Source organism: Camelus ferus, chromosome 3 (genome assembly GCF_009834535.1).
Source record: "Camelus ferus isolate YT-003-E chromosome 3, BCGSAC_Cfer_1.0, whole genome shotgun sequence".
NCBI classification, from domain to species: domain Eukaryota; kingdom Metazoa; phylum Chordata; class Mammalia; order Artiodactyla; family Camelidae; genus Camelus; species Camelus ferus.
Genome location: NC_045698.1, coordinates 50,020,916 through 50,044,697, shown reverse-complemented (window position 1 = coordinate 50,044,697; position 23,782 = coordinate 50,020,916). Strand labels below are relative to the sequence as shown.

Genomic DNA, 23,782 nt, shown 5'->3' with positions numbered 1-23,782 from the left:
GATCTAAGCATGGAACTTGCAGTGAATTTAGATATCTTAATTCACACATGGACTTAGTTAGAATGGACTGTGTAAATTTATCATCCCATCCCCTTTACTCTTGGCATTGCCGGTGCTTAGTGTAAATCGGCTGCGTTGAAGTTGGCAAAGTAGGTATAAGCCTCTGACACACCCATTCTTGTGAGGTTTGCCCCAGTTTCCTTTTCACATTGTATTGACTAAAGGTTCCTGAGATGGAAGGAAGGAAGTCCCCATTTGAGGGGAACCAGTGTCACTTCAGTTTGGCAAGCCCTAGAAGTATCCAGTGTTGTAGAGAAGGCCATCTTTTCTAAGTCCTAATCTCATTCATCCACGTATTCTCGTAGGGCGAATTGAATGCCATTAGTGGACTGCATTCTCTTTCATCCATATTTGTTGGGTGAAATTAATCTTATTAATGTACAGTAAGAATTTTTCTGGTCTCAGATTTTTTTTTTCTGATTTTTCTTTGCCTTAGTGTTTCTATATCCCAGCATATTGTATTTTCCCTGTTAAAATCTTACTTGTGTACTGCCACCTTCTTAAATTAGGTATGTGTGATTAGGCATTTTATGTAAGACTAGTTAGATTTAACTAAAAGAAAAACTTCTTTCTTCTCAGCAGAAAATAGCTCTGCAGTAAGAGAAACAAGGATGGAAGTTGGAAAAGGATGTAATTTAAATATTTCAAGTCATTCAAAGACAGATGGTATGACTTTTCCTTAGCTTGTTTTTATTAATATATATCATTTTGTGCTTTGGTGAATATTATCCATATAGTAAAGGAATAGTTTCAGCATATTACTTATTGACAGGATTTTTAAATGCTATTATTGCTAATTTATTAAGTAACACTATTTAAAATAATTTTGTGAGATGCTAACATTGTACAATTAAGATGGGTTAATGCATTATAATGTGTGGCATTTTTTCTCAAAACTAGGTTAGAGGGCAGGTATTTTAAAAGATTTAATAGGATTTCAGATAGCTTCTCCAATTTAAATTTTTTTGTAAACCAATGCATTATTTCCTAATTCTCAGGCGTTCTTATACCAACTTCATGATTTTCTTCCTATCTTTATACCACCTGTTCTATCATTTATGTATTTTTCTTTAGTTATATTCACTTTTAGCCTAAGTTCATTTTTAAAGGGATATATACATCTTTCATTATTGTTTATAGCATGAAACTAATAAACACTTGTTATAAATAGAAAGCAGTAAAAATAAATCCAGCTAAAACAAAATTGTTGAATTTTGGTTGAATACTGTTAGTGGTGGTGTGTTCAGCCTGATGTTTGCTTTTTCTTTGTTGAAGGGAGAGATTAGCAAATGTTAGAGGTTTTAAAAGCATACAAACACCAGACTGAAACTTTTTCTTTGCCATAAAATAATTAAAATAATAAAAATAGACTTTTCTTACTATGTGATTCAGTGTTATTTAATTTAACATAGGGACCACTTAAGCCACCATGTAAGAAATGCCTCTACCCTTTAGTTTTCTCACTTATAAATAAAAGACTTAGGACCTCCAGAGTTCTTAGGTTAATTCTAGTTTTTAAAAGGTGAGTATATATTTAAAAAAAAAGCCATGCTTTTCCCATGAGGACAGATCTAATCTAGTTGGAGTAAAAGAGAATATTCAGGTACTTTGTCATTCTGCCTTTTTCTCTGGGCTCCGTAACCATCTTCAGAACATGTAGGTAGTGTTTCATCATATGACTAGCCTGAACCATTTGTTTGGTATACTTTAAAATGTATGATTCTTTTTTTATTGAAGTATAGTTGATTTACAATGTTGTGTTAGTTTGTGGTGTACAACATAGTGGTTCAGTTATTCATATACATATTATTTTTTTAATAAGTCTTCAATTTGCTTTCTTTCTGAATGTATTTTAGAATTTAAAAACTAAAAAAAAGTAACAAGTTAAATCTTTTTTAAGTAATACCAAAAAAAGATAAATAATTGATTGACTACTTCATGAGTAAACACGAAGTGAGAGATTCTTAGCTGTCTACTTTTTTTTTAAATTGAAGTCTAGTTGATTTACCATGTTAGTTTCTGGTGTACAGCATAGTGATTCACTTATATGTTTACATATTCTTTTTCATTATAGGTTATTACAAGCTATTGCATACACTCCCCTGTGTTATATAGACCTTGTTGTTTATCTATTTTATATACAGTAGTTTGTATCTGCTAATCCTACACCCCGAATTTATCTCTCCCCCACCCCCTCTCCCCATTGGTAACTATAAGTTTGTTTTCTATGTCTGTGAGTCTGTTTATGTTTTGTAAATAGGTTTGTTTGTACATTTGTTGATATATTTTTATGCAAAATATATGTATTAGGGAATGATTTTTCCTTTTGCAAATGATTCTTGAAAGTTTTAGTTTTAAGTATGAAGTTCTGTAGTAGATTTATCTTTCATTCATTCAGTAAGGAAAAGAGGAGAGCCCTTTAATCTTGATTATTAGGACTCTTATAAGTGAGATACATGAGAAATTATGATGAATAGTCTGTAATTCCAATATATGTGTGTGATAAAAGCTACTTTTCTATTTTTGTTCTTTTTAAAAATGAATACCAGTTCTCTTTCTGGCTCTGGCTCTCAGCCCCACCCCCATGTACATGGGCAGGGGATGGGAGTTAGGTATATATGTACATACATACATATAGACGCATGTATTTCTCACCTATATATTGAAAGCTAACAGGGTGCCTTACAACTATCTGACAAACTAAATTGCTAGTCTCTTATAATGTTGAATTTTAATAGTGTTAAAACCCACCCCACTGTTTTGCATAAAGTAATAATGACTTATATACAACCACTCTGATCTTGGTCAATTACTGAACCCTTTCTAAACCTCGGTTTCCTCATCAGTAAAATGGAGATAATACCTTTTTCTTAGAGTAGTATGTATTATGAGAGCCAAACCTTATAATGTTTTTATTACAGGAACATAGAAAGCGCTTAGTAAATGTTGATATGAAAATATGGATGATAATACTTTCAGCTCAGATTGCACCTGGGTATATATGAAACATCCTCATTTGTGATAGGGGTCATTTTTGGGTGGGGAGGGAGGTGTGGGAAGCATCTCATAACAGTCAGTTTTAAGTCAGTGACAATAGTGACATTTAAAATAGCCAGATTAAATACACTGAAAGGCCATTTCTCTGTATTTTCCTCGGCCTCCACAGATGACTGACATCTAGCCTTCTAACAGAACTCCTTACCAATTTGGGTTATTTTCAATTTGGCTTGACCACTCCAACTTTTGTTTTATTCTAGGGTCATCACCAGTGTCATCCCCAAGGAAGCCACCTCACCCGGTCATGGATTTTTTTAGTTCGAATCTTTTAGGTGACTCTTCGTCACCAGGGTCTAATTCTAGTCATATAGATGCCCATGAAATAGTTGTGAGTGATTTTCTTATTTCTGATGAAAACCTTCAGAAGATGGAAAATGTACTTGATCTTTGGAGTTCAGGTCTTAAGGTATTCGTTGTTCAGTTACAGTTGTTTAATATGTATTGTCACAGCTTTGCTCTTGATTCCACTGTTTATTCTTCTGTTCTTTGAATTAAGGAGTTTTGTGTTTTGTTTTGTTTTGTTTAAATTTTATAGTTGCCTGAGATCAGTCCAGTGTCTTAATCTGTGCTTCTATGATCTGGGCTGCTCAGTCTTTAATGTCCATATGAATCACCTGGGGATTCTGTGAAGCTGCACTTCTTATTCAGTAGGTCTTGGCCACAGCCCAAGATGATGCGTTTCTAACAAGCTCCCAAGTGATGGTTCAGAAACCGGACTTTTAAAGAGCAAGGTTTTAAGTAGTTGCTAGGACAGCTCTGCATGTTCCACTGAACTGTCAGATGTTTTGAAAGGCTTAGCCTATGTGTGACTGGGAGAGATGCCTACTGAACCTTTCCCACTTCACAGCTATGACTAATAGAGATGGCTCCTTTTATATGAATCACGAGATGCAATTTTAGCAATGTATATTCATTTTATAGCCATCCTTATAGTAACCACAGTTATATAACTGATAAATCGATAAAAATTGATTTTTATTTTGTTGATGTTAGTAGACTCTAAGTAAAACAAAGTATTATAGACATGGAAGTTTTTTTGCTATTTAAAAGAAAATGTGGGGAGGGTAAGTCCAGTGGTAGAGTACATGCTTAGCCTGCACAAGGTCCTTGGTTCAATCCCGAGTACCTCCATTAAAAAATAATAATAAATAAATAAATAAGCAAGCAAGCAAGCTTAATTACTCCTCCTCAAATAAGTAAATAAAAAGAAATTGCCACTTAAAAAAATAAAATATAATATAATGGAGAAAATGATAATTTCTTTGAAACAAGTTTGAGAAAACTGAGTATTCACATGAATGGAGAAATTATGGTCATTAGAGTTTTGTGGCATTTATATTTCTCTGTTATTTGGAAGCTTAAATTCTAAAAGTAATCATTTAGTATAATTTCTACCATCTTTCCCCATGGAACAAGTTTCAGATTTCTAATCGTGATGTAAGTCCATCGGAGTAGCGTACCACCAATCATTTAAAAAATTGTTCTGTGTTCAGTTAACCATACTGCTGTCCAGTTTTTTGATAACATGATTTTTCTTTTTACTTGGATCGGTCAGTGGGATGAAAACGGAGCAGACTTAGCATTTGGTTGTAAGGAGGCTCTTGTGATAAAGGATTTGGAGGAAGGAAGCCTCAACTCCGATAGTTTTCATTATTCATGCCTATCTCAGTAACGTCCCAGTCCTGTGGCTCAGCCTAGGCCATGGTCCTGCATTTCACTTTCCCTCTGGTCCACCTTCGTATGGACATTTCAGTCCTTGACTGAACAAAGTACCTGCTTATTAATGAATGAGACCTAAAAAAATTTTAAATGACACTAAGATTTCATGCAAAGTAACTTAAAATAGGAAAAAAACCGTTTGCTTAGTCTGGTGAACATGAGTCAAGAAGAGCTATGACTGTCAGACTCGCAAAAGTTTTCATTAGTGGATTTTTAAAAATAGCTCTTATGTTGATGGCTTGTTCTGATTTTCAAAAAATATTTCTTGATTTCAGTGTCATTTTAAGAAGCAGTGTAAGGATCAAACTACTTAATTGTCAGTATATTTATTTTTCAGACAAACATCATATCTGAACTAAGTAAATGGAGGCTTAATTTTGTTGACTGGCACCGAATGGAAATGAAAAAAGAGAAAGAAAAACATGCAGCAGATTTAAAACAACTGTGCAACCAGATCAACAGCTTGAAGGAGCTACAGAAAACCTATGAGGTCTCCATTGGGAGAAAAGATGAGGTCTTTTTTTTTTTATATTACTTTTTAACTGAGATTCAGTAAATGTCTTGCTAAGTAATAAATGCCGGGAACTGATTATTGAGATCATATGAGATACAAAGTGAAGATCACTTCAGAAACTGGTGGAAAAACAGGTGCATAGAAAGATTTATTCTTCATATTATGCCAGCATCATGTCATTTTACCTTTGCCATCAACTTCAGTGTGTTTGAAATGTTAAGAGTTCATACTAAATGTGAGAACACTAGTTTTTTCCCCCAGTCTTTTCTTCCTAACTGTCCTTAAGAGAATGTCAGGGAACCAGCATTACCCACATTTTAAACCACCATTTTAGGGGGACATAAGTATCTGGCATTCTGTCTATAATGATGTCTTTATTCATTGATGAAGTCCTTTCTTCATTGTGTTGATAAGCATGAGAGCACTGTTGATCTCTGCAGCCTCTTAAGAACCTGAGAGTAACATTCGGTCTGTGTTAATCTGATGCCTCCCAACAGCACCTTGAACAAAGCAGATGGGCACCAAGTCTGTAGCTCCCCCAGGGTGGTGGTGGCTCCCCCAGGGGGTGGTGGCTTTCAGAGGAGAGGGACTCACAGCAGATACCTCAGCGACTTGTCTGCAGATGCAGCCCTCATGTTTCAGTGAACTAGATAAGATTATGAGCTTTTTTTTTAACATACTTTTTTTGGGTGTTGTGGGGTGCAATATAAAATTGAACATTTTACACAGTTTGATTTTTGAAACAATAGATACTAATGTATCATTTTCTCTATAACCCTCAAAACTCTGTCCTAAGGTTAAATATTTTTTGAGTAATTTTTTTATTTCAAAGTATCACAAAAAGAGTGTACATGCATGTCCAGTTTTTGAAAACAAATAAAGTGAACAGCCATGTGCCACCAAACAGCTTAAGAAATAGATTATTACCGACATCTTAGAATTCATGCCCTTTTACACTTTTGAAATTAAAGAACCAGAATAAATGTCTCTCAGTAAATATACCTAATTTACTAAATCTCTTTTTAATATGACCATTTTTAGATATGTATTTCAGTTATCCAGTTCTTTATAAGAGAGAATATTACCTTAGGATTTAAAAGCCTTGATAGTTTTTTTTTTTAAAAGAACAAGAATGATATTGCTGAAAAGTTACATCAAAGTGTAGCTGTTAATTATTTGCTTTTTTGAGTTTTCTGAATCTCAAAAATCATTAAACAGTTATTGAGGAACTGCTAATCCAGGGTACCAAAGGTATTTAGGGACTAGAAAGATATTTTACAACTGGTCTCTGTCCTCAAGTCTAGTGAATAAAAACGTTTTATTTATGTAGCAACACTCTCAAATGTGTGGTTGTTTTTTCCTGAATTAAATGCCAGTGATCATATTAATTTTCATACACATAAACTCTTTATTGAGGATTACCAGGATACACATAATGAAGATTCTTTGCTCTTTTGTTCTCCTTCATTCATTGATATGTAGTGTATTCATGTGGGGAAGATTTTTGGTCTTTTTAAAGATGATAATGAGATTATCTGGATGAATATAGTGATAATCCATGGGTATTCTCTCTAGCAGTTTTTGATAAGTGAAAAAATCACTTTACCAGTTGCTGTTATTGTAACATCACAATGATTGGGTTAATTGCTGTTTACAGGTGATTTCTAGCTTGTCTCAAGCCTTAGGCAAGCAAAAGGAAAGGACAGAGTTGATGAGAACGTTCTGCCACTGGCGAATCGGCCTTGTCAAATCCAGACAAGACGTAAGTGCACAAAAGGAAGGATCACTGACCCTTACTAGACTTCTGAACGCAGAAGCACTTGAAGTCACATATGAGAACTCTTGTTCAAGTCAAAGGAAGATTTGTTTTCTAATAAATAAAAAAGAATTAATGTTACTCTTATTTCAGAGGAACTTGATTTCAGTAAAGTTTGGGTAAAAATACTTCTTGTATTTTGTAGACTTACTGATACATCATTTACTACTTCATATTAGGTTAGTAAGGACTGTACCTGAATTACAGATGTCCTGGTGATGGAACCCCTTTAACAAATTTGACCTCAGGTGTGATTACATTAATTTAGCATCTTTAGCATATCATATGCTTCTTGTATTGTTTCTGTTTCTAAAATGCCTGACTACATCATCTTCATAAAGAGGCAGTACTATATTTATACATCATAAAATTATGTAAATGTTTGTTTTGAAAACTTACCTTAGTAAGAGTCAAAGAAATCCATCTGTAAAGCTTTTTAAAAATTATCCTTAGTTTATATATAATTTAAACTTGAATTCTTTTATTTTAATTAGATAAGAGCTGAATCAGTATATTAGAGTAAATATAAACTGAGAATAGTAAATTATCATATCAGAAGTAGAAAACTATGAAAGCATGTATGTATCCCACAAGAAGACAGAGTACAGAGACTTACAAGTGTAGGGGATGGAGATACTTTTTTTTTTTTTCATATGATGCTCATGTGAGCCGTGGAGTAACCTCTGTGCATTTAGTTCCAAGAAATTGCAGTTTAACAAAAAGGCTGTTACTATCATGGAATAGGACTTCTCCTTTAAGAATATTTCCTAGTACTTTTTCAAAAACTTAATCCCAATAGATTAAATCTACATTAATCATATTGAAAAGAGCTATTTTAAATTGAGCCATATTTTGAAAGTTATTTATCAAGTGACATAATGGGAATATATTCTGTTCAAATGTTAGTTGAAATAGTTGAAGTTGCCATTACTTTTTGAATTAAAAAAAATTTTAAGAAAATTAAAAATTGAAACTGCTTCTTCAAAAGAATTTAAGTTTATTGATAAAAGAAGAATAGCTTATGTTCCTATTGGGATCAGTCTGGTACTACATATGACAGTGTATATTAAATTAATCTGCTTATGGTGGTGGCCACGGCCACCACTCTTGCTGCCATCCAGGCCCTGGTCCTGTTAATCAGCTAAAAGGTCAGGCACATTCATACCCAAGATGGCAAGTTGCAAGTTACTTACTGTCTTTCATTTGGTTTTTTGTTTTTCCCCTAATTTGATTAGTTGCATGAAGCAATGATGGGCAAGAGCTTTGGCTCTGGAATGAGGCAAGGCCGGCTTTTCCCTTTCTGCCTCTGTGACCTGGGCCCCTAACCTCTGTAAGCCTGTTCTCCCATCTGCAGATGAGAATAACTTGATTACACCAGATTTAATGATGTGTTTGTACCCTGCTTATCACAGGTTTATGTTTTTATTATTATTGCCAGTCCACTGTGCTTACGAGGTTGTAAATTTCTTTCCCTTAGGTCTATGAAAGTAAACTAGCTGACCAGTACTTCCAGAGAACTTTACTGAAGAAAGTCTGGAGGGGCTGGCGCTCCATAGTACAAAAACAGTGGAAAGAAGTGGTGGAACGAGCTTGCCAAGCAAGAGCCGAGGAAATTTGTGTCCAGATTTCCAATGACTATGAAGCCAAACTTGCTGTGGTAAACTTATTTTGTTTCAGTTTTCACTTTAATAAATATAAAAAAGGTGAGTAGCACCACTCACTGTTAGTTTGTAGTTAGGCAAGTGACCCACATCTCCAGTTCCAGTGAACGCAGTGCGGGTTCAGATGAGACTGTAGGGAAAGAACAGCCCTAATAAGTCACGCTTACAGACTTATTTATCCTTTTAATATTTTTTTTTCATTTTATGAAGTCACTTTTAAAAAAATTATTTTCAATAGTTACAGCTTTGCCCTCCAACCTTGTGTTGAATCTTTTGTGTGTACATTTCTCTTAGAAATGCACATCACCCACAGGCCCTTCCCCCTCTGAGGAAGCGTACTTCTTGGGCTTCGTCTGGCCTTTATTTAGCCAAAAAAATAAAGAAGAACAATGTTTATCCTCATGTTCATTTAAATAAACTATGAATTTAATATGATTGACGTAAAGCAGTTGTATATAAATTGAGGTTATCTTCCTATTGACTTGTAGTAATAAAATTAACATTGTTTCCATGGGAAAACATTTGAGACCCAAATGAAAATAAAAGCCGTACCAAAGAATGCAGTAGGCATTCTGAAAGCAAATAGTAAAAGGAAAATTTTTTTTCATCATTTTAACACTAAATTCTTAATGTTAAAAATAAGTTTTACCATGCAAATGATTTTCTGCAATTGAAAATAACATGCAAAAAATGCAGTCCCGTTAGATTTGGTCTGTGGGAAAGTGTTGTACCTAATGTCACTTTGCACTTTAAATTCTATAGCTAACATTTAGTGAAAAAAAATTCTGTCATTGTTCCAGGCATTTAGTTATTTTCTTTCTAAAGGAGTGAGAGCTGTTTAGGGGTCTTAATGTATTTTGTTTTATATCCTGATACATAAAATTTTTATGGTAAGAAATAGTATCTTTTTTGTGTAATTTAAATATATCAGTCTTCAGTGGGACTGGTACAAAATTCCCCTGTTTAAACCTTGACTTTATGGTTAGGAATGAAAATGGTTTGTTGATGGAGGCAGTAGAGCTAAGAAGCACCTTTTAAAATAAATTGAGACACAGCAGAAGAGGTATGTGGTAAAGTGATTTTAGTATTCCACATAAAAATAACTTCAGAGTGTAAGTCTATTTTTTATAAACAATAAATGATACTCTTCCTTGTGTCTCATTTTTTTTTTCTGCTTTTTAAAAATTCTTCTGATTTTAGTTATCTGGAGCTTTGGAAAATGCAAAAGCTGAGATCCAAAGGATGCAGCATGAAAAAGAGCACTTTGAAGATTCCATGAAGAAAGCTTTCATGAGGGGTGTATGTGCGTTAAATCTTGAAGCCATGACTATATTTCAAAACAGAGGTGATTCAGGTTAGTATTTTAAGATTCTCTGCCTACTTTCAGAAAAAATTAGAGGAGATTTCAGTAATTCGTATGGTCTACAGTACTAATTTTCTGCAAAACCTATGTCTTAATCCAGACACTGGTATTTTTAATATCATGGTGTCATGTCCAATTTTGAATCTGCCATGAAAATTCTCTCAGTTGTGGTTATTTACAGTATCTTAGATCTGATGGAGTAAACTGTTAACTCTTAAGTATTTAGGCTCAATGTTAAAATAATGCTATGAATGTGTCACATTATTTTAAGGCTCTATTAACTGTAATGGTAACGCCTTTAAGGGTAAGATCTCATTTCTGTTCTTTTCTGATAGCCAAATTCCTTGGACTGTTTTGTTGATCGAATATTTCTTGTTTAGTCATGGTTTCCCATTTTTTAAAATTCTTGTCTTCCAGTGTAAGGGGCCTCAACTAAAACTCATTTCAACAGATACAAATATAGGCCTATCTATAGAAGTCGACTAAAATAATTTTATTTTAAGAAAAGTCGATACATTGCTGGGATCTGAGTGGTTTTTGTCATCAGCCTGGCTTAGAACAGCAATTTACAGTGAGGCCTGTTTTTCTCACTGGGTTTTTAGTTTTCTTCTCTGAACAAAGAAGATAATATAAATCTTCCTTACCTGCGTCATAGAGGGTTCTTGTGGGAATGCAGTGATATGTAATCAAAAGCACTTTAAAAGGCAAAAAATACTTTAACTTGTAAGATGACAGTCATGATACAATTGTTGCAGTCTTACTTCAGCCTCTTAAGTTACATGTATATACATGAACATGTTTGCAGTATTTCTTCATATTAAATCCTGTTTGAGACTCACAGTTTATCAAGGAAACAATTTCATTTTGTAACATCATTAACATGATTTCAGTTCCATGAATAACCTCTTTGTGCTTGTTATGTCCTCATTTTAAAGCATTAATTATTTAAATTGTGTGCATGGTGGATGGTAGTGAGTTAAGGCAAATCGTTTTCTCCCTGAAGCAGTTGTGGCGTGTGTCCCATAGTCAAGTTAGAAACTTAGAATCATGGGATCTCCAGGAGGAATGGTTTATCTTGCTAATACCCAAATGAGTACTTACTTTCTGCAATAAATGGCCTTTTAATTTAGTATTAATGCTGAAAACAAACTCACCATCTTCAGTGATTGAATCGTCTGCTTTTGGTTGTAATTATTAGCAAGTTGTATAGATTAAATTGAAGAATTTAATTATCTGCTTGTAGCAGATACTGAGTCTCACAAGTAAAGTGAGAAAATATAATCATTAGAACTTGCTACATTCAATTGCAAGAAATCTATTTCTCATAACCTTCTTAAGAAGATATTGAGGAGGAGGGTATAGCTCAAGTGATAGAGCACATGCTTAGCATGCACGAGGTCCTGAGTTCAATCCCCAGTACCTCCTCTAAAAATAAATAAATAAACCTAATTACCTCCTCCCCCAAATTTTTTTAAAATTAAAAAAAAAGATTATGAATTGACTTAGGTCAGTGTTTTCATAAATTTACCATCTTAATAAATTTATCATCTTAAATTTTAAATTCAAATACAGGTGTGTCACCTACAGGCAAATATCCATAACAGGATTTGGCGAAAATGTATCTGATGGTCACACAACATGACTTCTTTTGCTCCTCTTGCTTTTAAGTCTGCTGTCATCTGCAGCTAATGCCAGGTTCTGGGATCCCAACTGTTTTGAGTGGTCTTGTGCGTCCTTTATCATAGCTGTGGGGGATAAAGATGACAAAAATAGTAAGACACACATTAGCAAGACACGCGAGTGTCGGTGGAGCTACTGAAGGTAAAAGGTCAATGTAATCTAATCCTGGATTTGCTCTGTGATATTTAGGTTTTGTGCCATTTTTAATAACAGCTATTAAACAATTTTTTTTAATTCTCGTAAGAAAAAAGTTACTTTTGGTCCCCTTAAAACAATTGTTTTTATAATGCAGTTTTTAATAGTGCAATGTTTCTAATGTACTTTCTTGTTAGAGCAAAATAAATATTTGATTTTTTTATCTCTCATGATTCTCTGCTAGCCATAATCTGCTGTACATCTCATGTTGTACAATATCCTAATAAATCTTATAGTTTGCCTATGAAGAAGACAAAATGTGACAATACAAATGGCCTTTTTTAAAATAAACTCTAAAATTTATTTAGACTTGTTTTGTGATTCAGAATATAAGCAGTCTTGATAAATGTTCTGTGTGAACATGATAGGTGTGTATATACTGTTGTTACAGGGTAGCATATGCTGTAACTGTCAGGTCACATCGTTCCAGTCTTCTGTATCCTTGATTTTCTTTCTACTTGTTCCATCAGTTGTAGGGAGAGGGGTTTTGAAGTCTCTGGCAATAATTATGGATTTGTCTATTTCTCCTTAAAATTTTGCTACTTTTTGCTTCATTTTTTTTAACACCTTTATTGTGGTATGATTCCTGTACAGAAAACTACATGTATTTCAGATGTACAATGTGATGAATTTTGACAGATGTATACACCCATGAAACCACCACCACAATCAAGATGGCTAACATTTCCATCACTCCCAAGGGTGCAGTTTTCAGATTTCCAATTTATCCCTTCCACCCCACTTTAACCTCTGGTTGTTCTCTGTGTCTGTGAGTTTGTTTCTGTTTTGTAGATAAGTTCATTTGTGTCCCTTTTTTTAGATTCCACATGTAAGTGATATCATATGGCATTTTTCTTTCTCTTTGTGGCTTACTTAGAATGACAATCTCCAGGTCCATCCATGTTGCTACAAATGGTATTATTTTATTCCTTTCTGTGGCTGAGTAGTATTCTGTTGTGTATATGTGAGTGTGTGTGTGTGTGTGTGTGTGTGTGTGTGTATACTCTGGAACATCTCAGTGACTGAATTTTGAAACTGTCACCCTGGTGTTTGGTACCATGTAGGTACTGTCTTTAGTTGAAATTTAAACCAAATTCTAATACTGGGAAGGAAAAATCTAGACTAGAACCCTTCCTCCTAACTTCTGGAAGCTGACATTATCCTTTGATCTAAGGCTAAGGTTCAGTTTTGAGAGAAGGTTAATGTATGTGTGTCACTAGAATCAGTTAATTGTGCAAATATGCTCTTGATTCATGACATATTATCTACCAGCAAGAATTTATTTCTTTTACAGTGTCAAAAGTAAAGATTTTAGTGTTACTTACTGATTTATTATTGTTTGCTGAAAAAAATCAAGAATTAAAAATACATGGGTGTTGTTAGCATAGGAACAGTAGATGGTAAATGATGGTTCAGTGATACCAGAAAATTATTCTAAAGATCTAAATACCAGGCTAGTTATCAGACTAGTTGAATGAAATAATGCAAAAGAACATTAATCCTTAGGCTTACTGTGACCAGCTGAGTACGTAATTTATGTTTTTATCTTTTATATAAAAGCGAATCATTCATTAACTTTCACACGTTGAAGGAAGTGGTCTGAAGTCTTTAGTGGTTAATACTGACAAAGTGTATTAACCTTGTGTCCATTATGTGACACATTTCTACATTCTTGTTAGGATCAAATTTTAGCTGTTAACATATTTTCATTGTTGGGGAGTTAAAAGAATCTTAACTTGGAAGAATCTTAATGGAATTAATTTGTGATTTATAGGGATAGACTTCACAAAAAGGGAAGAGCATGGTCCTGGTGTTCAAGGAAAAGAACCTCCTGCTCATTTGGATCCTTCCGCTCCTCCGATGGCCTCAGCGGCTGCCCTGCCTCCGTCCCCACCGGCAGCAGCTCCGGGAGCCACCGGCGCCGCTGCCTTTCCTTCCGCTGCTTTGGTCACTTCTGCCGGGGCCGCCTCCACTTCCTCTGTTCACCTTCCCGTTTCTGCTGCTCACGGTGCTGGAGCCACAGCCACAGCAGCCGCCCCAGAAGACGTGGTTAGTACAGTGAATGCAGGGGCCCGTGCTGGGAAGAGGGCTCCGAACTTGTTTGCATGTTGGATATTTTGAACTCAGAACATACTTTCCTGTGGAGAAAAAAGCCCATAGGGTATTTAGGCCAAGCCACAGAAAACATTAGTTTGTAATGTAAATAATACCTGAAAGTTCTATTACAGAAGTGATAATTCAACAAAAATAACTTTTCATTTTATGTTTTTCAAAAACTTGTCAGGAAAAATAGATTTAATTTGAGAAAGTTTGTTTTTAAATTTTGAGTATTCAAGGGCTCAGAAGGTTAATGGCTCTTTTTTATATTTTCTATTCAACTACAGCGTCCCTTTTCCTGGATGCAGACATACCATTAACACTTGTCTGTAGTGACTCCATTTTGATTTGATTAGGTTTCAAGTTTTCATTTATCACTGGAATGAAGATAGGAATTGTCTTTCCTACAGTCACTAGCTGCTGTTAGAAGAGTGCATAGAGTGGAGACGAGTACTGGATGGCGATGGAGTATCTATGGGAGGATTTACCTGAAATGGGATTAACCAAGCTATTAATATGCATAAAGTTACAGACGAAGCCTGTGGTGATTCTGAGTTGTCCTGCGGTTAAGCCTGTGTTCCTCACACAGTGTCTGGCAGAGGGCTACAAGCCAAACTTCCCAGACTTACCTCTGCAGGGCATTTTTTTTTTAAAAACCCTGTACCCTTCCCGACTCTGGCTTGGATCTGGCACAGAGGCACGTACAGTTAGCTCTAAAAAGGTCCTGGTATGACTCTGATTTGCTTGTCTCCCTCTCCTCCCCCACCCTCACCACTTACATGAGAGGAAGGAAGCTGGCAGAGTAGGCGTTAGGTCTTAGGTTACCTGGCAGGCCGTTAGTACCATAGCACCAGGCAGCTCTCTAGCTAAGGGAGGTGTTGAGTCAGCCAGACAGTTGGTCGTCTGTAGGATTCAGGCTGACCTGAACTTCTGCCTTTTGGAAGCTAGTCATTTTGGGGAAAAATATATTGAGATCTGCTGTTTTTGCTGATCTCAACATATTTTTGCTCTTGATTCAAAAAGGTTAAAAACAACTGTTAAGAGCAATTTCGATGTGTAGGAGAGTTTTGATTTAGAATTAAGACACTAAAATTCAACCCTGACATATTCAGCTGTGTTTATTTTTCAGGATTACACATTTTTGAAGTGTGATCCTGTACCAGTGATCTCATTTAAATAAACACAGTGAGTTTGTCATTCATGTTGCCTGTCCAGATTACATGCAGAACTAGATTTTTCAAAATTTTCTTAAAATACGACTACACCGGGTGTACATCTGTGTTTCTGTATAACTCTGAACGTGCATAGGGAGAACTGAATGAATGAGTGAGCTTAGCACCTTTTTTGTTTTGAAACAATTTGATCACCTGAGATAATTTTGAAGTCTTTGAAACCTGAAAAACACAATATTGTGTAGACAGCCCTTCTTCTCCACTCCCACCCCCAACCCCAGCAACTACACCTGCTCCTTCAAGAAACAGATATACAATTTCATTCACATAAGTACAGCCTTTAGGGTTAGGGAGAAAAGAGAATCACAGCTCAGTCTGTAAGTGACATGCTGGTTTTCTTTCTTCCTTATTTAATTAAAATACTCAAGATTCACCTCAAACATGTCTTCTCATTTTTAAAAAGAACTGTAATGACAAAAGCAGGAACAGATACATTGAATGAGGTAACTTTCCTTACATGAAACCATCATTGCTGGGTACAAGAAAAGAAGAGAGGTTTGTGAATCAGGCCTAGTTGTCTTTCCCTTCATTTGAATCACAGAGACATCCTGTGAACAAGGAAGTCTTTTCCTGTCTTCCTCGGTATTTCCAGTAGCTAAAAGGAGGACTGTGTAGAAAAGTAAACTACAGAGCATGGGAAACAAATAACTGGAGAAGGGAGGAATTACCATTCTAGAGAAAGAATGTCTTCATCTGTAAAATCCATTCCTTTCTGCAGACATCCTTAGCATGTTAAAGAAAAATATGAGACTCATGGTGGAAAATGCTTCTCAAAAAATGTACTAAGCAAATGTACTATTGTAATTGACCACATTGAACAGTAGATGGCACTTAACTTTTTCTAACTCCAGCTGAAATAATTGAGAGGTTTAAACTGGATTTTTAAGCTATTTAGTAAAGTTTCTCTTCTAAAGTTCCTCTTCATCTGAATGGAACTTGAAAGGCTGTCATTAGTCAGTTAGTGAGGTTGAGGCTTACAGGGTAACTTGCCCATGGACACAATTACTAACACAACTGGAATTCAGACTTTGACAATCTGGCTTCAGAGCCCTATACTGTCAACCAGTGATATGCACTGTTTCCATGCCAAATATTAAAATACAAATACTGGGTTCTTAAAATATGTCTTTTCCTTTTTTTCTTGCTCCTTTTGATTTTTGCCCAGCTAATATACTTAGTGGAAAAAAAAAATGAGTACGTGCATGCATTACTCCTGACCTAAATGTAATCTTTATGGAGTATTGTCCAGGAGTAAACAGCAAAAGCTGTAAAAGCTGACAGTACCTTTTGATATGATAATCCCTTTTTTGCAATACATTCTACAAATAATTCTCAAGAGAAAAGGAAAATCCTTTGTTTACAAAAATTTGCTACATATAAGGAAAAGAACTGGGACAGTTAGATGAACTATAGTTTTTGGTATAAAAACCTCTCATTAAAAATTATAGCCAGTCTCTATTCATGAAAGAAGTATACTGACATTGCAGTAAGAAAAAAGGGAAGACACAAAAGTATATGCATAATGATAGTTTATGTAGAAGGGTCAAAAGAGTTCATAAAACACTAATAGTTGCTAAGAATTAGGGTGGTTCAGGAAGGGAGGAGGGTATGACTCTAAAGGGTAGCACGAGGGAGATCTTTGTGGTGATTTCTGTATCTCAGTTGCAGTGACAGTTACAGGAATCTACACATGTGATAAAGTGGCAAAGATCGATCTCCGGGCATCATTCCAGTATCAGCTTCCTGGTCCTGATACTGTAATTATACTGTAACTATGGAAGATGTAATCACTTAGGGAAATTGGATGAAGAATACACAAGACATCTCTGTGCTATCTTTGTAACTCCCTATGAATCTATAATTATTTCAGAATAAAAAAGTTTTTCTTAAAGTTCCTAAAATCCTATAAAATAGTTGGTATACCAAGGTTAAAGGGGTGTTTGGGGATGCTTGGTGTTATGTTTTGCTTTTTGTCTTACTGTTTAAACATTTTTTTCCATGTTAGAGTTGGTTGAATATAAAATTATTTTAAGTGCCCGTGTAGTTTCTTTGTAAGTTATAGAACCAAAAGTACCATAACTTTTGCCATGGATTTTCTACCAACTGGGTATTTGTTCGTTTTTCAGTTTGTGCCCAGGGTTGTGACATCGGCACAACAGAAAGCGGGAAGAACAATCACAGCCCGGATCACAGGGAGATGTGATTTTGCTTCAAAAAACAGAATCAGTAGCAGTTTAGCTATAATGGGAGTTTCTCCTCCCATGAGCTCTGTTGTTGTGGAAAAACATCATCCGGTCACAGTGGTGAGTCTGCATATGATGCCTTTCTGTCAGAAAATCTCCTTCCTGAGATCTGATAGACATATAAACACTGAAATGGCATGTTGAAGAGAAGATCAAAACCCATGATGACTGGTACTTGTTCTGCCTTCACTATTGCGGTCTTTCTATACTTACGGTTACCACATCTGCTCTAAATCTACCTTTCTTCTTTTAGGAAATTAACTTCAGAACATTGTTTCTTCTCAACAATATAAAAATTATCAGATACAAAAAGTAATCCAGTGTGTTGATGGCCAAAAGGGTAAAATATACCTAATGACTTCTCATTGATTTAAAAAGAGACAAAAACTGTTTATTCATTATGTAGCAGATTTTTTATTATAAGAAATACCTACTTTTATAATTTTTAACTTTTGCTCCTTTTTTGAAGTCTTCTTCCTGTTTTTTCAATACAATTGTCAGCGTATTCTTAATTTGGAAAAAATTCAATTTGCAATAAATTCATGTGATATAAAAGAAAGTATATGGAATTTAAGCAACAACAAACAGGAAAACCTGAATTAGTGTCTCAATTTTGCTACTTATTGCCTTTGGATCATATACAATTCAAGTAAAATATTTGAGCCTCCATTTTTGGGTGTGATAAGAGCACTTAGCTCCTAGAGTTACTGCCAGGACCCAGGACTAAATGAGGTAACATGAAAATTGAATGAGATGTATAAAGGCGCTTTGTAAATTGTAAAGCTATAAGCAAATTTAACTTAATAAAAATTACTAGAGAAGGGTACATGGGACATCCCTGTGCTATTTCTTGCAACTGCATATGAATTAACTATCTCAAAAAGTTTAGTATTTAAAAGTTATACGAACGTATCCTAAAGAGAAATAAGGATTGATTTTTAAAATTTATTTATATTGAAGTATAGCTGATTTACAGTGTTGTGTTAATTTCTGGTGTACAGCATAGTGATTCAGTTATATATATTCTTTTTGATTCTTTTTTTGTTATAGGTTATTGCAAGTTATTGAATATAGTTCCCTGTGCTATACAGTAAAGGACTGATTTTAAAAGAGAATGCCCTTGTAATAACCTTTAATGAAAAAGAGTATGAAAACAAATATATGTGTGTGTGTGTGTATACACACACACATGACTGGGACATTATGATGTACACCAGAAACTGACACATTGTAACTGACTATATACTTCAATACAAAAAAAAAAGAGAGAGAAAAAAAGGGTGCCCTCTATACAGATTCTCAACGTTAAACAACATTCCTGCCTACTTAGTATGTCAAAAAAAAAAACATAAGGAATGATTTTAAATCCCTTTTCTTTCTGAATACTAGATTGTTGCTAGATGATTAAGACAAAGAAGCTGGATTGACTGCTTAAATTTAGCCTCAGGTAAAAGTATGACCACAGTGAAGTCCAGTCCAGATGGAAGACCTGGAGGGTGGAGGATTATCTTAGCCTTCATAGGTTGGACAGACTCACTCTGAAAGTCCTTAGATGACTTATCTGTGTATTTTTGAAAATGTGAAATTGGTTATCAAAAATGAGAAAAAATGAATTCATTTCTATTTTTCTCAGCATATATGATGTTTATAAAGAGATGGGAGAGAGAGACTATCTGTAAGACAAAGAAGATATAAAGAGCACATGTGTTTATTTTTAATTCAGACAACCTTTGGTTTGTACTATTGATAGGAATATTTATAGAAGAAAATCAAGGAATTAAAGACTTATCATCCCTTTTTCTGATATTTATCTCCCAAACTGCCCTTTGCTTATCTCGTATGCCCAGTGACTCTCCAGCAATCGGCCATGAATTCAATATCCATAAACTGCTTCCAATACTACTTACTTTGGACTGTGTAACAGGCACAGTGGCAGTGCTCTGTACTATTTTTCATTTTATCCCGGGAATCTAAGATCTGGAACTACCAGAAACAGTTATTATAAATGAACCATTAATCAGATTTCTGACACTTGAGCTCCATCTGCTGGATAATTGCTTTCTCCTAGTGCTGCTTCACTCTATGCTGTATTTTGTACATCACGATGCCAGTGGTACCATGAATCTGTTTCTGCAGCCCTCCTGCCCATCATCCCGAAGGAGAAATAGCTCTTTGGACAGGGTCAGATTAGGTGGTTAGCAACTAAAATTTCATACAGTCGCAAGAATCTCTCCCATTTGTAATGATTATCCAGTTATTTATGTACAAAGAAACATTTATATAAAATACTTTTATATAAAGAAAGGAGGTTATTTTTCCATTTCTGCAAAGAGGAACTCTTAGTCTTAAAGTGGAATCTGACAGGAGGTGTTCAAGAGGTTTCATTCATTTTTTTAAGCAAAAGCTGTATCATAGAGCTTTTGTAATACATGGTGAATGTTCTGATATGTATATAATTTTACTTCAAGTATTTTAAAGATAAATGGAAGACTTTAATAGGAATCTACATGTACTAGTGTTTATTGGGTTAAAGATAATGAAATGATAGTTAATGAAATGATATTTAATATGTATAATTTTATGGAGTTATTAAAGCATATTTTTGCCTTTTCAGCAAACCATCCCTCAAGCTGCTGCAGCAAAATACCCCCGGACCATTCATCCTGAAAGTAGTACTTCAGTTTCCAGATCTCTCGGAACCAGATCAACTCATAGCCAGTCTCTCACAAGCATTCATTCCATAAAAGTGGTTGACTAAAATGAATATGTTCACATTGAGGTCTTTTAATTCTTCTGGTTTTACCAAGGATTAGAAGCCTTTAGTTTTTTAAATTCCATATTCTTAGAACATCATGCATTCATCATGTTCATCTTTTCAAAATTAGAAGAGACTTTTTCATGCTATACCATCCTTTGTAACTATATGTAGGAATATTTTAATGTTATTTTTTTATTTAAGCAATTAAGTAAAACTTTTTTAAATTAAAAAAGAAACTGGACTTTCTTTTAATAGGTTCAGCCTGTCACTGATTATATCGTCAAAGTGTATAAATCCTGTTTTTGCAGTGTTATTTCTAAAAGGCCAAATCATTTCCAGTGTTATCAGGTGAGCTTTGAGAACTTTACTAAAAAAATTATTAAAACTATAATAGAAACTAAAGTATTTTTATTTAAAAATTAAAAAGATAAAGACCAGTAATAATAATAACCTTTTATCACAAAGTTTTTTGTGACTTTAGTACATCAGTCCTCATTTTTCTAGGACTCTAACAATTAAAAATAGGGGCAAATGGCAATACCTATGAATAGTTTTTATTGTTAAAAGGGAGAAAAATTACTAGTACAAAAACAGTAACAGAAACATCAAAAAGAAATTTTCTGTTAGAATGACGCTGTTACTGATGTTCTTTCTTACCTTTTTGAAATTCCACAGCGTTGAACCCTTTTTTGCTGTGAACATCCAGACATCATCCTGTGGTGGTACATCCCCAGGCAATTCAGCAAGGCTTCCAGGCCTGGGCAGGGACTTTGCAATGGCTGGCAATAGGAAGAAACCATCTGGGCAAAACTGTTTTAGGAGAGTAAGACTGGGCCTCTAATGGTTTTATTGCTGGCTGACTGGGTTATCTTGGGCCAGACAGTTTAATCTCGGGATCCTCATCTGTGAAATAATGCAATCTGCCTACCTCACCTACTTTACAAGGCACTAATGGCTTACCTAAAGATGAGTGGACGCTGAAAAACTTGTGTACAGCCTCAGTTTCCGTATCTTTAACAGAAGTAGATGGACTTAATAATCTGAAGCCTCTTTCAATCTGAATATGATCTAGCTCTGTGCTCTAATTTTACTACTGGAAGTAGTTTTTCTTATTAACTCATGTTGTAACAGGACATGAGAGAATAAATGTAAGACAGATAAATATCCCATTTTCTAAAGGACACACCAAGGCTTTTTTGAACTATAAAAGTATCTGGCTATGTGTTAGAGAGTATTAGATCCTTCTTATGCAACACTTGTTCTGGGTTCTGGCCAGCCACTGCTGCAGCAGACAGCTCCTCCTGGGTCTCAGTAAGCACAAACCAACAGCACCTCGTCTCCTGCTGCACTTACCAGGGGCATGCTCCTGCCCAGGGCTTCCCTGTGCACTCAGAGACACTGGCACTTTCCACCTGGAGCCAACTCACACGCAGCCCGGAATTAACACGCCATTGGTGTAAACAGATAGTTCTTCCTTTCTCCCCCTTGTATGAGTTGTTCTGAGAGGTACTGGTCCATCCTTGAGGTCAAATAATCAGTTGTGCTTGATACCAAGCGTTGACCAATTTAATAAGTCACCCTGGTCTTGGCTCTCGCTCCTCCCACCCCACTCCCCTTTTCCTTCACTCCCGCTTCCTTGGATTTGCACTCCTTAAAAAAAGCATTTCTCATTAACTTTGGCCTCGGGCTCTGCTTTTTGAGGAACCAACATGACAACTAGGAATGGCAGCCACGCCATAACCACATGAATAAAGAGTGTTGTGGACACTGTGATTAAGAAGATTGTTAAGTATCTCTTTAAGCTTTATCTCAACTCTAGAAATTGTATACTGTCTAAAGCACCAAGTAATTAGTGTTAGCCTAATTCAACTTACATTCAATTAAACTGCTTAAACAGTAAGAGTATGTATTCATATTTGTTTTTTTTTGCATAAAGAGGTTACCCAGATTTGGGGAGGGAGGAGCAGCAAGGTCTGAAAACTGGCGATCTCTGAAGAAGAGGTGGGGACAACACTTTTCACTACCTTTCTAAAAACTTTTTGGAGTCATGTGAACATATTATGTGTTTTAAACATACATGGTATTAAGTGTACTATTTATAATCAACATGAGATGAAGATGTAAAACTATAAATTCATGATATAATTGGACTGAAATTGCTCATGATTTTATTTTTGGCCTTTAGACTTAAGAGTCAATTTGAAAATGGAGAGCCTTAAATTATAATGAATAGGTGCACATAAGCTGATATAAATTGATACTTGATTTCATAGTTATTTCAGAACTTTCTCAGACTAAAAAATAATGCATGTTCAATATGAAAGATTGGAACATACCAAAAGTACAAAGAAAATTAAAATCATCTGTACTTAGATCACAAAGAGTTTAAAAAACATCAGTGTACCTCTGGTCTCTTCTAAGTAATATATTTACACATAGGTGTTATTAAAGCCAAAAGTGACTAAATTCCCAAAGCAAATTTCTCTTATGGAACAGAAATCACTAACAGTTAAATGATTTCAATACTCTGGATGAAGTTAGGCACTTCACAAGTGTTCTCCCTTCATCTTCACCTCAGCATTACAGAAGAGACAGACCTTTTCCCCAACTTACAGAGAAGGAAGCTGAAGATCTGAGAACTTGGACCATTAGCACGCCCAAAGCCTTGCAGCTAGTGAGTGGCGAAACCACGACTGTCTATTCTAAGACCCTTGGTTCACACACCATGATGCTCCCACCATTATTTTTTAAAACATGATGTACAAAATCCTAGGTTATGCCATCACTAGACATGCGATCACATATTATGTTGCATCAAATGACAGAAATGGGAAGATCATACCCAACTTGCCCCAATTAGGCAAAACCCAAAAAATGTTTCACTTTTCAGTGGTTAGAGAGTAGTACCATTTTTCCCTCTTTCAGAGAGTCCTGTCACCACCATCTTCATAGCTGAAAGGAAAATCAGTACTACTGCTGTAAGACCTTTATGGCATTTAAAGAACTGAATTTAAGAGGACTGAATACAGGGTGCAAAATCATTTAAATAAAATTGCTTCACGCATTTATGAAACTGCACACTTCTTGGGCCTTGAGTCAGTTTCACTTTTGAACTGACAAATCTTTTCTGGAAAAAATTAGATAATATTATTAATAGCTAACATTTCTTAAGCACTCGCTACCTGTCAGGCACTATTACTCACTTAATCCCACAGCAGCCCACTGACAACAGACGCTTTTCCTTTCTCGTTAATAACTGAGAACACTGGCAGAGTGAGGTTCCAGAACTTGCTCAAAGTCACACAGCCCATTACTGTTGGGGATCAGCCCACACAGTCTGACTCCAGAGCATATGCCCTTCCCCCTGCCGTGGGCTGCCTCTTTGTC

The 23,782-nt window shown here is 35.3% G+C and overlaps 2 protein-coding genes across 19 annotated transcripts in view; one reads left to right on the top strand and one right to left on the bottom strand.

The window, feature by feature from the left end:
- POC5 (POC5 centriolar protein) overlaps positions 1-22,198 on the top strand; it is a 33,794-nt gene extending 11,596 nt beyond the window's left edge. For 2 of the 6 annotated variants that reach the window (XM_014563794.2, XM_032474483.1), the window contains 10 exons: positions 643-726; positions 3,318-3,523; positions 5,174-5,350; positions 7,008-7,112; positions 8,644-8,823; positions 10,028-10,181; positions 13,840-14,114; positions 17,521-17,697; positions 20,252-20,743; positions 21,071-22,198. In XM_014563794.2, the coding sequence (XP_014419280.1) occupies positions 643-726; positions 3,318-3,523; positions 5,174-5,350; positions 7,008-7,112; positions 8,644-8,823; positions 10,028-10,181; positions 13,840-14,114; positions 17,521-17,697; positions 20,252-20,395 (1,502 nt within the window). In that variant the 3' untranslated portion in view covers positions 20,396-20,743; positions 21,071-22,198. Of the gene's footprint in view, positions 1-639; positions 727-3,317; positions 3,524-5,173; positions 5,351-7,007; positions 7,113-8,643; positions 8,824-10,027; positions 10,182-13,839; positions 14,115-17,520; positions 17,698-19,026; positions 19,085-20,251; positions 20,744-21,070 lie in introns of those variants that run through there. The other 4 variants (XM_032474464.1, XM_032474474.1, XM_032474471.1 and 1 more) reach the window with 3 other exon arrangements.
- The window catches only part of ANKDD1B (ankyrin repeat and death domain containing 1B), a 65,170-nt gene continuing 55,442 nt past the window's right edge, over positions 14,055-23,782 (bottom strand). For 8 of the 13 annotated variants that reach the window (XM_032474356.1, XM_032474388.1, XM_032474380.1 and 5 more), the window contains one exon: positions 20,927-21,174. In XM_032474356.1, coding sequence (XP_032330247.1) covers positions 20,975-21,174 — 200 coding nt within the window. In that variant the 3' untranslated portion in view covers positions 20,927-20,974. Of the gene's footprint in view, positions 14,204-14,476; positions 14,651-20,926; positions 21,175-22,153; positions 23,523-23,782 lie in introns of those variants that run through there. The other 5 variants (XM_032474372.1, XM_032474397.1, XR_004317765.1 and 2 more) reach the window with 4 other exon arrangements.